The sequence below is a fragment of the Crocuta crocuta genome, unplaced genomic scaffold (assembly GCF_008692635.1).
Source record: "Crocuta crocuta isolate KB4526 unplaced genomic scaffold, BGI_CrCroc_1.0 scaffold77, whole genome shotgun sequence".
NCBI lineage: Eukaryota > Metazoa > Chordata > Mammalia > Carnivora > Hyaenidae > Crocuta > Crocuta crocuta.
This window is the reverse complement of record NW_027532172.1, coordinates 1,294,786-1,307,941: the sequence shown is the minus strand read 5'-3', so window position 1 is coordinate 1,307,941 and position 13,156 is coordinate 1,294,786. Positions and strand designations below refer to the sequence as shown.

Below are 13,156 nucleotides of genomic sequence, written 5' to 3'. Positions count from 1 at the left end.
CAGGAACAAGGAAGGTGAGGATCTTGAGACTCGGGAAGAGAATGCCGCCACAGCCACGGCCACGATAAGCACGAGGGAGCAGCAGAGGCGGACTGGCGAAGAGAAGATGAGGGGGCCACGGGGCAGGGCAGGGCCCGGCGCGCTCCAGCAGCGCCTGCCTCTGTAAATGCAGCTTTGCCGAGCGCCCTTCCGGTTCCCCGTGAGCTGCTGTTCTGCAGCAGAGCCAAGGCGCTGGACAGAGCACACCTGGCCTGCGATTTGGGGACGTTTACCCCCTGGCCCTTTTAAGACACAGTCAGCCGACACTAGCAGAGGTCCATCTGTCGGGGGCAGTGAGAGGAGGAGACCCAAAAGCCTGGGGGGTCCAAAAGCCTGGGCAGACAGGGGCTTGGATGACTCCCGGCCTCGGCCACGGACCTGCGTGGCCGCCCTGCTCAAGCCCATGGGGGCCCACTGGGTGCCTCTCCTGGAAAGTGCCCAAGAAGGATAAGAGGTGGCAGCTCAGGGGCACTGAGGCTGGGAACCAACGACAAGCCCCGGGGCAAGAGAAGCCTGGGACATCTGTCAGCTTCCAGAGGGCAGGGCCACCAAGGTACCTGGACAGGTGAGCAAGCACTCGGGGACAGCAGCTCAAGTCATCATCACTGCCAGTCGTCATCGGAGCTTTCCCACCACCCCCGGTACTCCTAGGCCTGCAGTATCCTCCACAGTGGCTGCCGAGCGCTGGGACGCGGCCAGGACAGGCTGGGATGAGCTGGGGTTTGTACCAAACACACACCAGGCACCCAAGACCCAGCGTGGCCACGAGCAGGGGAATCGCCGGTGATGGGTCATACTGATGGCACGCTGGACTATTCTGCTCTAGTAGCACGCGTGACAGAGTGCACTCAGCGGGAGGGCTCGGGGACGATGGTGCAGCGGGAAGCACTGGGAATCCGTCTCCCCATCCACACGGCAGTCCGGCTGGCAGTGTCTCCCTGACTTCCAGGAGATCCAAAGGATGGAGCATATTTTCTCCTTTTCTCCGTCATTTTTCACTTTTTCCCCCCTTTAAGGAGCCACACATGTAAGGACTAAGCCATTCAAAAGCCACTGCATCACTACATTGTACACTTGAACTAATATAGCTGTTAACTATGCTGGAATTAACATTAAACACTTAATCATAATTTTTAAAAAGCCACTGCACACATGGGAGATTTAGGAAAATCACATGTGCCCAGGGGATGGCGCAGGCTCCGTGAAGATTTGAGGAGACTCTCAGTGTCCACCTCGGACTGATCCCAGCACAGAAGCAGCACATGATAATTAAACAAAGCAGCCACACAAACCTTCCCCTGGGGAAGGGGGAGATTTGGATCTCCGGAGTTAACATATTATTAAACTCAAATGTCTGGTTTTCAACAACAGCAGCAAAAATCACAAGGCGTACAAAGCAACAGGAAAAGTAGGGCCCATGGGGTGCCTGGGTGGCTCAGTCAGTTAAATGTCCGACTTTGGCTCAGGTCATGATCTCACGGTTCGTGGGTTCAAGCCCTTCACTGGGCTCTGCGCTGACAGCTCAGAGCCTGGAGCCTGCTTCGGATTCTGTGTCTCCCTCTCTCTCTGACCCTCCCCTGCTCATGCTGTCTCTCTCCCTCTCTCAGAAAAAAAAAAAAAAAATTAAAAAAAAAATTTAAAAAGGAAAAGTAGGGCCCAGAGTAAAAAGAAAAAAAAAAAATCAACAAAAACCACCCCCGAGAAAGGCTAGATGGTGGGCTTGCTGCACAAAGACCTTAAAACAACGGTCTTAAAGGTGCTTCCAGAAAGAAAGGAGGATGTGCAAGAAGATGCTGTGTGAGTAAAACAGGAACAGCACCAGGGACAGAGAAAACAACAGACCAGAAAGAAATTCTGCGGCTGAAAAGGGCACTAACTGAAATGAAAAATTCACAAGAGGAATTCCATTCTTGATCAGGTCCGAGGAACAGGGAGAAGTAAGGCTGAAGGAACTGAACGGCAGCCACAGGGATTTGTGGGCCGCCGCCGAGGGGGCCAACTTACACACGTGGAATCGCAGGTGGAGAGAAAGGAGCAGAACGATTATTTGAAGAAACAATGGCCCCAAACTTCCCATATCTGATGCAACGTCTTAGTAAACGTCTAAGCTCAACAAATTCCAACTAGGACGACCCACAGAGACATGCTACAGCCCCACTGCTGGGAGAGAATATCTTTAGAGAAAGCAGAGATACGAGGAAAGTTTCTGCGTATAAACATCTATATTAAAAAAGGGTATCTCCATCCAACAACCTAACTTTAACCTAAGGAACCAGGGAAAAAAAAAAAGTAAATCCAAAGCTAACAGAAAAAGAAACGATAAAGAGCAGAGATTTTAAAGACTGAGAATAGAAAAATACAAAAGAACCAATAAAACCACGAGTTGGTCCTTTAAAGAGATTAACAAAACTGACACCCCTTTGGCTAGAGTAAGAGACTCAAACTGGTAAGATCAGAAGTAAGAGGGAGACACTACTACGTACTGTACAGACATAAAGAGCATTAGGAGAGTCCTGGGGACATCTGTACAAACAAGAAACCACATAACCTAGAAGAAGCTTACAAATGCCCAGAAACACAAAACCCACCAAGACTGAATCACAAAAACAGAAAAACTAAACAGATCTATTGTTAGTAAGGAGACTGAATCAGGAATCAAAATCCTCCTGAGCTTAAGTTTCTACCACACGTTTCAAGAACTAACTTTGATCCCTCTCCAACTTTATCAATATCCCTTATGAACCTGGAAGCAAAAATCTGCGACAAATCAGCAGCCTATTAAAAGGATCAGACACTGTGATCAAGTGGGAATACCTGGGATGCAGGGATGGTTCAACATATGAAAAATCAATATAGCCACACAGTGGGTGTAGAGAGTACTTAAAAATGAAATCTTTAAAAGAAATTTTTTTAATCTTTATTTTTGAGAGAGAGAGGCAGAGACAGAGTGTGAGTGGGGGAGGGGCAGAGAGACAGGGAGACACAGAATCTGAAGCAGGCTCAAGGTTCCGCNGTGTCTCCCTCTCTCTCTCTGAATCTCCCCTGCTCACGCTGTCTCTCTCTCCCTCAGAAATAAATAAAATACATTTTAAAAAATCCTCCCTTTTCTAAAAAAAAAAAAAAAGTATGCATATATATGGGGCTGGCTTGGCTGGTAGAGCATGCGACTCTTGATCTCAGGGTTGTGAGTTTGAACCCCATATTGGGTGTAGAGATTTACTTTAAAAATAAAGTCTTAAAAAGAAAAGAAAAATCAACATAATATACCACATTAACAGAATGAATAAAACATTACAATCATTTCAATTATTGCAGAAAAGGCATTTGACAAAATTCAACCCTTTTTCATGATAAAAATCCTCAACAAATTACGAATAGCATGAAACTGCCTCAACGTAATACAAGCCGTACATAAAAACCTACAGCTCACATCATACCCAATGATGAAACACTATAAGCTTTTTTTTCTAAGAGCAGGAACAAGGCAAGAATGTTGGCTTTTGGCACTTCTAATCTACACAATACTAGAAGCGCTAGCCAGAGCAATCAGGCAAGAAACAGAAAAGATAATCTACATTAGAAAAGAAAAAATTAAACTTACCTCTGATCACAGATGACATGCTCTTCTGTGCAGAAAACTCTAAAATTATGCACGTGCACACACACACACACAGCTGTTAGAATAAACAGATTCGGCAAAGTAGCTGGATACAAAACCAACCCACACAAATCAGTTATGCTTCTACACGCTAATGGTGAACAATCTGAAAAGGACACTAAGAAAACAATTCTATTTACAATACCATCAAAAAAAGAATAAAATATTTAGGAATTAATTTAACCCAGAAAATAAAATCTATGAAAACTACAAAATACTGCTGAAAGAAATGGAAGAAGACGTAAAAACGCACACCAAAGACATCCCGTACTTGTAGACGGGAAGACTTAATATCTGCCGAGTGTTGACACTATCCCTGAAGCAAACTACAGATTCAATGCTGTCACGATCAAAGGGCTTTTTGCAGAAATAGGAAAGCCTATCCTAAAATCATATGGAACCTCAAAGGTTCCAGAAGGCAAGACAATGTTGAAGAATAAAGTTGGAGGCCTCACACGCCCCGATCTGTAAACTTATGACAAAGGGACAGTAATCAAGACAGTGTGGTGTTGACATAAAGACAGATGCATTATTGGCCAATGGAACAGAAAACTCAGAAATAAACCCTCACATATGTGCTGAAATGATTTCTGACAAGGATTCCAAGACCATTGGTGGGGGAAGGACAGTCTTTTCAACCAATAGTGGTGGGAAAATCGGACGTCTCCATGCGAAAGAATGAAATTGAACTCTCATTTAGCACCACAGACAAAAATCAACTCAATTTATCATGGAACAAAATGTGAGGGCTAAAACCATAAAACAGAACAAAGCAAAAGTTTCACAAAATTGTGGATTTGGCAATGATTTTTTTGGGATGTGACAAAAGCACAGGCAGGGGAAAAAAGCCAAACTGGACTTTACGACACTCACAAACTTTTGTGCAAAGAACACAATCAACAGAATAAAAAGGCAGCCCCACAGAATGGGGAAAAAATATTTGCAAATCATGTACCTGATCAAGGGTTAAGATCCACAACAGAACTCTCATAACCCAACAACAAAGACAACCGGATCAAAAATGGGGCGAAAGACCTGAACAGACATTTCTCCAAAGAAGAGAATATAAATTGGCTGACAGCACATGAAACTCAACATCACTAATCGGGGAAATGCAAATCAAAACCCTCATAAGAGATCACCTCCCACCCATCAGGTGGCTACTATGAAAAAAGAACAAGTATTGGCGAGGATGTGGAAAAATTGGAGCCTTTCTGCACTGCTAGTGGGAACGGAAAATGGTGCAGCTGCTGTTGAAAATAGTGTGGCGGCTCCTCAAAAAAAATAAAAAGAAAAATAAAAAATAGAATTACTATGTGATCCAGCAATCCCACTTCTGGGAATATACCCCGAAGAGGCGAAAGTAAGATCTCCAAGAGATACGTGTCCAGTCATGTTCATCCCAGCATTATTCAGCAGTAGCCGAAAGGCAGAAATAACAAGGGTCCAGCAATGGGTGAATGGATAAACAAAATCGGGTCCATCCGTGCGACACGGTATTATTCAGCCTTAAAAAGGAAGGAGATTCTTAAAAATGAAACAAAGGGAAGAAAATTATGACACAGAGTACAACATGGATGAACCACAGGGACATTACGCGAAGTGAAAGAAACTCACCACAAAACATAAACACAGTAGGACTTCACTTACAAGAGCCCCAGAGGAGTCAGAGTCATAGAAACAGGTCGTAGAGCCGGAAGGTGCCAGGGATTGGGAGAGGAGGAATGGGTATTAGTTTTTAATGGGGACAGAGTTTTGGTTTTGCAAGATAAAAGGAGTCCTGACTGGTGGGGCTGGTTGCGTACTTAACGCCATCGAACGGTGCACTTAGAAACGGCTAAGGCGGTACACGTCCTGTTAGAGAGATTTCATCCCAACTAAGGAAAACTGGGGGGAAAAGAAAGGTCTGCTGACGGGGCGGCCCTGGCTGGAGTCCGGGGCACCTGGATTTCAGAATGGTTCCCGCTCAGCATGGACAAGGGCGGCTCACGGCGCCTGCTTGTTCCCAGAGGTGGGACTCACCCTGGACACCTGCGTCGCCCTGAGTCTGGGACTCTGGTACATGTCAGGCAGAGGGTGCCAACATGACCGGCCCCCAGCTGACACCCTGGGCGCTCGGTCTCTAGGGAACCTTCCTGGGAGACACCACTCCGTATGTGTCATCAGGGCTCGCTCTCAAGCACAGGGCTCGTGTCAAGCACACGGTGGGGCCACGCTGGGGGACACCTCTACTGGCCTGTGCCTGGTCCCCCCTCCCTCGTCTCTCCTCTTCTGTATCCTTCTGCTCCAACGCAGCAGAGCCAGAGTATGACTGCGTCCCGAGTCCCGACTGCAACATCGAGTCTGGTGGTGGTGGGTTTGGCAATCTCCACACAAATGGGTTAAATATATTATTAAAATTAACTTCCCGTTTTTAGTTGCTGTGGCATTAGTGACTTCAGGATGACAGATACGCCCACTTTATGTTTCCGCGGGCGGCACTGCCTGAACGCCCTAGAATTGCAAGGGCCTAAACAGTGAGCCAAAGCTGCCATTTTATAGGAGAAACTGATGCCCAGAGAGGGTGGCAGGTCTGGCTGGGGTCACACAGCAAATAGAGAACAAAGATTTCGGCCTGTAACTCCCCTATAGGACTCCAGCTCCTAGATACTTACCAGATGGGCCCCGAGTGGTTGTCTTGGGAACCGAGGACTTTCTGGACACGGGTGCCCGAACCCCCTTGTCACTGGGCTCGCTCCGGGTGCCAAGGGGCCGACCAGCGCGGTCTCCGCCAGCCAGTCCCTTGGTTTTGGCCGTCGCCGGGGTGGCTTTGGAGGCGGCAGTGCTGGGGTTAGGGCGGACCAGGGACTTCCGGGTGCGGCCAAGGCCCTCTGCCGGCCGGGCCTGCTCCGGAGGCAGCATCTCAGGGTCCACCATGCAGATGCTGGGCGGGGTGGGCAGCGGTGGGGGGAACTTGAGGGGCTCGGGCAGCGGGTCGCGGCGAGGAACCCCCAAGCCCTCCATGTCTTCGTCCGAGTCCGCGATGCCAGGGGCGGCCGGGAGGGGGTCTGAGTCCGACAGGGTGGGCAGGGACTCGCTGACAGAGGTGGGAGGCGTCTCCTCGGCCCCGAGAGCGCCCGCCCGCTCCTGGGACCGAGCACTGCTCTCAGAGCTGCCTGGGGACGCAGGCGCCATGGGCACAGCCTTCCGGTGTTCAAACTCGCAGGGCGACACCAGGCACAGGTCCACGTCGTGTGGGGAGGCGGATCGCCGGACTCGTGGGCCACGGAGCGGGAGGCTCAGCCCAGCCTCGCCCGCGGCAGCAGGTGGTGGCGGCAGCACCTGCTCGAAGGAGACGGACAGGGACTCGTCCACCTCTGTGGAGTGCGGGGACCCAACCTCAGCAGGCAGTGACGGCGTGGTCACCGTGGGCGATGCGTCGGGCGCAGCCTCCCCGCCCCGCAGCGGGCTCAGTGACAGCCGCCCGCTACTCTCCGCTGGGCCCTGGGGGGCCCCAGTAGGTGAGGGTGTGCGCGGCCGGGGGGTGCTGGCACCCAGAAGAAGCTCCAGGGCCTTCTCCGCCAAGGCGCCACCATCATCCGCGGCTGGGCTCGGCCCCAGTTCCAGGCTGCTCTCTGGACTGGGAGTAGCCGCCAGCTGGGGGGCCGGCGAGCTGCAGGCCTCGGTGGGCGGGCTGGCCTCCCGGCACCGGAAGCTGGGCGGGCTGCAGGGCCCGTTCTCCGCCGGGGGGACGCCAGGGCGGGGGTTTGCGGGTGCTCGGCGGGGCCTGGTGGCAGCTTGGGCGCCCACCTTCTTCACGCTCCCCGAAGTGGAGGCTGCCCGGGGCTGGGATGTCCGGGAGACGCTCGGCTTGGGGTCCCTCTTCACCTCGCGGGGGGGCCTGGCTTCTCTCTCAGCCCTGCGGGGGGCCTCAACCCGAGGTGGCTCTTTCCGGGCCGCCGCCACCACAGGGCGCTCCTGGGCAGGCCGGGAGGGTGCTGCCGCCCGGCCTTCTCTCCTCAGGCTGTCCCGGGAGCCCACGCTCTCCTTGCTCCCAGCTCGCCGAGGCCCTGCTAGGTCTTGGGGGGTCACCACGGGCTCTCGCAGGAAGCCCAGGTGCTGCAGACGCACCAGGCCGTCCAGGAGGCGGGCAGGCGGCGTGCAGCCTGGGAACAGCACGCGCACCACCTTCTCGGTGGGGCCCGCGGGGTGCCACACTAGCAGGGCGCACACGGATGCAAGCTCCGCGCCGGCAGCGGGCGGGTGCAGCACGTACATGTCCAGGCGGCCCACACCCATCTTCTGAAAGAGCACAGTGGGCTCAGCCGGGAGCGGCCCGCGGTTCAGGGTAAGGGGAGTGATGCCCAGCCGGGCCAAGAGGCTCAGGGCCAGCTCCGCCTCGTCCTCGCCGCTCGCCAGACGCGAGATGGCAACACGGGCGTTGAGGAACACGACCCCCAGGTTGGGGGAGATGAGCCTGCGAAGCCGGTCATCCCCGGAGCCCCCGCCGGCCGCCGCCTCGTCCCGCTCCGCCAGTTTGCGCCGCAGAAGGCTGTTGAGGCCTGGGAGGCTGTCGGCGCCGGCGTGGGTCACCAGCACAGCGTCCACGCGGTCCAGGTGGCGCACCAGCTTCCAGAAGCTCGACTTGGGGTTCGAGCCGCCGTTGACCAGCACAGTGAAGCCGTTGACGGCAAAGAAGGCGGCATCGCCAAGGCCACCAGGGAAGACGTAGCAGCAGGGCCGGGCGAGCCTGAGGAAGCCCACGGACGCGGGCGGCTCGAGCAGCTCAAAGGGGGACGGCGGCTCCAGCGACTCGGCCACGTACTCCAGGAACTCGCGCAGGCCCGCGGAGGCCGGCAGCCGCACGGGGGGGTTCCACCGCAGCCGCAGGGTGCCCTGGAGGCCCAGCCCCGCAGACGCCAGCTGGGCCCAGTCCCCAAAGCTTGGGCAGGTGATGGTCAGCTCGGGCAGGTCTGCAGGTGGGGGCGTAGATGCCAGAAGATCCCGGATCTGGGGGAGGAGTCGTGGTTAGGGGCCCCCCTGGAGCCAGGCAACACTCAGCCCCTTGGGAAAACTGGGCAAGCGCCCCTCTGTCTTCTTGGGGCTGGGAGAGTCCCTTGGAGGACCCTTGTCACCCTGAGGCCAAAACCCAGCCCTCCCCATGGTCACAGAGACACAGGATCCTGACTCACCACCTGCTTCCCTCCCACTCTCCCTGCCCCAAGGCCTTTGCACTTGCTGTTCTCATCCTACAGCACAGCTCCCTCCGGGGACATCTTCTGTGCTTTTTATCTCCCGGTCATTACCTCACTCTCCTAACCTAAAAAGGAGGTTTACCAGCTGGTTTTGCTCATCTGCCACACCCAGACTAAGGACTGTAGAAGGGACCTAGAAGCTGGGGTGCCCCTTGTGGTCTCTGGGATGTCTGCTGACCTACAGGCCTAGCCTCAAACCACAGTGTAGTGGGTGAGGGACCCGGGGCCCAGCCACTGGAGGGACACGTGTCACTGCTTCTGCCCCACAGAGGAGGGGACGGGGTGCAGGGAGGGACAGGTCACTAGGGCCACACAGCCTGATGGGGACGAGCCAGGATTCAGAGCCAGGGGAAGGATGAGGAGGAGTCGGCAACTTACCTCTTTGTCCCCTAGGACCTGGAGGAAGTGGCGGGGCGAGAAGCCCCCCGTCTGGAGCAGCAACTCCCCTGTCTCCTCCAGGCAGGGCCCGGCCAACACCAGCAGTTTATGAGGGGCAGGGTCCAGCAGAAGGTTCCGGAGCTGAGGAAGGGGGAGGCCGTTAAAGACCCTGCTCTGTGCAGTGACACAGCCTACACCCTGCTTTGAGATGGCCCCCAGCCCCAAATCTACATGTAACCACCCCCACCCCTGTCCCCACCCCAGTGTTCAACTAGAAGCTAGAAGGGTGCCCTCGGGGCCTCCTGCTGAGCCCTGCACCCCACCCCCAATGAACTCCTGCTGCTCATCCTAAAAGCCAGGCTCCAGTGTCCCCTCTTCCTAGAAGCCCCCCCCCCATACCCTTTCTGGATTCCCTGGGGCCCTCTCTCTCTCTGGCCCAGCCTCAATGCCACGGGGAAGAGGGTGTCTGTGTCTGGCTCTACCTCCTTCAGAGCTCCTTGAGGAAACAAAATGGAGCATCTGTGAGCAGGGTAGCCCACCTATTTGAGGGACTCTAGAGGGGCGCACGGGGCTCTGTCTCGTTCATCCTCCCTACGGGTAATGGGGAGATGCGCACGGATGGCCACGAACTAGGATTCAGAGTCAATTCAGGGGCTCCTGGGTGGCTCAGTCTGTTAAGCGTCTGACTCTTCATTTCAGCTGACAGCACGGAGCCTGCCTGGGATTCTCTCTCCCCCGCCCCGCCCCTTCCCAGCTTGAGTGCTCACGCGCGTGCTCTCTCTCAAAATAAATTTTTAAAAAGTCAATGCAGACAACTCCTGGGGCCCAGCCAGCAAGAGGCACAAGATGCAAACGTCAGCAGAGCCCTGCCTTCCTGCCTCCAGACCTTCCCTGCTCCATTCCCTCCTCCCAAACTCCAGTCCTCCCTGACTCCACCTGCTCCTCCCACCCCCCCACCCTCGAGGGAGGGACAAGCTGAAGCGGAGGCCATCTGGGGAGGCTTTCTGAAGGAGGGGGTGAGGCTGCTGGGTGTCAAGAAAATTTTAAACAGCACAAGGTCAGGGACGCTCAGGAAGTCAGGACTCGGGAAGGCACCGGTCCCTGCGGCCCCGCCCCCTGCAGAGAGGATGGGTCCCTACCTCGTCGCACAGGGACTTGTCTGATGGGTTCAGGAGCACCAGCGTCTCCAGGGTGTCTCCACGGTGGTGCAGGCTCCGCTGGCCTGTGGGGGAACCGGGCCCTGTGAGTCTGGGGCTGGGCCTTGTGCATGGGGTCAGGCCGTCCCGGTGTCCAGCCCTGCCTCCCGGCGTGACCCCAGGCAGCCACAAGCCCCTCCAGGACTCTGCCTCCCGGGAACCCCAGCCAGGGGGGCATCTGAGGATCAACAGGCACACGACAGAGGTGCAGGTCGGGGTGGGGCAAGAACAGAAAACCAGCGCCGGCAGCCCTCACGCTGGAAACGGTGACGACAAGGCCATCACTGCTTACGGCCCCGCTTCCCAGCAGTCAGCCCTCCGGGGGATGTCACTGTCACCCCGCAGAGGCAAGGAGCCTGAGCCCAGGGAGGGCCAACGAGGTACACCAGGAAGAGGGCAGGACTGGGCTCCAGGTATCTGAGGATCAGCAAGTGGCAGGTGAGGCCACAGTGAGGGAAGCATGGGGGTGGGGAGGCCTCATGGGCCAGGAAGACGGGGGGTGGGGAAGATCGGAGTCCCGGTCTATCCCCCAGAACCCAGAGGTTTCAAAAAGCGAGCAGCAGGCCTAAGGCTGGAGAGGAAAGGACCTTTCGGCACTGGTCAGCCTTTATCAGCTTATCACGCACTTATTATCACATACGGATATTGCCCCATTCCGGCGGGGGAACGGCCACCAAGGTCACACAGAGCCGACGGGATTTCCAGCCCCTTCCTGCCCCCAAATCCTGTGAGGGGTCAGGAAGCTACCAGGAACCGCTAGGACAATGAGGCGAAGGACACTTCCTTCCCCTCCTGCAGCAGCCTAGTGACTCAACAGGCTGGCTGAGGCAAGAGGGGCCTCGGGCGACACCCAGGACCCGCCCAGCAGCCGCCCTGTTCTGTGGGCCACCCTGGGCTGTGTGCGGCTGGCCCACGCGTCCCAACCCTTTCCTCAACGTTTCTCCTCTCAAAGCTTCCCACCCACTGAGCACCTCCCATACGGGGGTCACAGCCACAAACCAGACACGGTCCCCACACTCCACTCTCCAGGCCCCCTCAGCGGCCCCTCACTTTCCAAACATCTCACCTTGTCTGGGCCCTTCCCTCCACTCGACACAACAGCCCCAGGTACCTCTCCTCCAAAGACCTCACTTCCTGGAGGTCTCCCTGGCCCCACCCCTCAGCTGCCTCGTCTGCAAAATGGGGACAAAAACACGAGTTCCTGCCTTGTGTACAGCAGATGACCAAGGGAGTCAGCGCTGGTCAGGGCCCAGCCCTGCTCCACGCCTGGCAGACTCAGCTGTATTGTTACTGTTATTGTTTACAGCCATACCGGAGCCCCACCCCCCACGCCTGGCACACAGCTGGAACTCAGAGAACACTCCCCCGGTGAACGAGTAGAAGGGGAGTGGCTGGGAATTGGGGGGTCTCCAGTCTCACCTTTCACGATGCTGGAGAAGGTGGCAGAGTGCCGGGACACAAAAACCTTGAGCTGCTCATCAAGGCTGCAAATGCCAGGGTCGATGTCCCAGGAGCGGATGCCTGTTGGGGGCAAGGGGGGGCGGTGAAGAAGTGAGGTAGGAAGTCAAGTGGGCTCCCCAGCTCCCAGAATATTTCAATAACTAGCATCTGGCAGGTGGGAGCCATCCCGGGCCCCTCCCTTCTACCTGTCCCCCTACCCGCGGCCTGGGGACTCAGAAGCACCTAACGTGCCTCTCGCCCTCTCTCTGCATCTGCACCAAAGAACCCAAAGCGTTAACTCGGCATTTCACAACGTCAACAAAAGAGACCCCCACCTCCTGAACAGTCATCTGGTCCCCTCCATCGTCTCCCCCCCGGCTCCCACCACTGTCTCACAACCCCTTCTGCCCGGCCAGGAGTGTTTCCACCTCCTGGCCTTGGCACTAGCTCTTGCTACTCTCAGGAGGTCCTTCCCTCTGCCTCCCCACCCACCCTTCGGGCCTTCAGCGCTTTGCATCCTTCTGAGCACTCCTGACAGCCTGTGAGCTTAAAAACTTGTTCCATCTCCTCACCCGCTTTGGGTCCCTCACCCTATCAGACTATTAGCACCGCGAGGGCAGAGCTGAGCCTGTGGTCCCCCGCTATCCTTGCGCACGGGGCGGGGTGGGGGTGGGGCAGGACAGGGACACGGACCACGACATTCCCAAGCACGCAGAGGCGCGCGCTGCCTTTCCATTTTGCAGGCGCCAGACCGAAGGCCCTGCCCATCTGAATGCGGGGATGAAGGCCCTCCAAACTGGCGTGGGGTGCACGATGCCTGCGCCAAGTGGCTGCAGGTGAACCTCGCAGGTGCACCTATATGATTCATCTCCCCAGATGCCAAATCCCCCGGGCAGGCTGCGCCCGCCCACACCCCAATTAGCACGCTCCTTCTGGAGCCACGGAAAGTGGGCCCCGGGGCTCCATCCCGACTCCTCCCTCCAGGACACCCAAGCTGCTAGGACCCTGGGCTTCGAGGAGACCCCACCCTCCCCTCTGCGGGCCCGTTGGGCGGGAAGCGGAGCCGTCGTCCGTGTTGCCCAATTGCGCGGGTCCCCAAGCCCGGGCCCCTGTCCGGTCCCCAGGCTACACCCGGGGCGGGGCGGGGCAGCCCAACCCAGGCCCAGGTACCGCTTCCTCCGTGGGCGCCCAAGGCCTCTGGCCGCGCCGTA

At 56.1% G+C, this 13,156-nt stretch overlaps 1 protein-coding gene across 1 annotated transcript in view; it reads right to left on the bottom strand.

Annotated features, from left to right (window-relative positions):
* The window catches only part of MAP1S (microtubule associated protein 1S), a 15,572-nt gene that overhangs the window by 2,104 nt on the left and 312 nt on the right, over positions 1–13,156 (bottom strand). Inside the window, exons 2-5 of the mRNA XM_077776950.1 lie at positions 11,925–12,071; positions 10,449–10,531; positions 9,310–9,450; positions 6,352–8,686 (exon numbers count right to left, since the gene is read on the bottom strand). Coding sequence (XP_077633076.1) covers positions 6,352–8,686; positions 9,310–9,450; positions 10,449–10,531; positions 11,925–12,071 — 2,706 coding nt within the window. The remainder of the gene's footprint in view (positions 1–6,351; positions 8,687–9,309; positions 9,451–10,448; positions 10,532–11,924; positions 12,072–13,156) is intronic.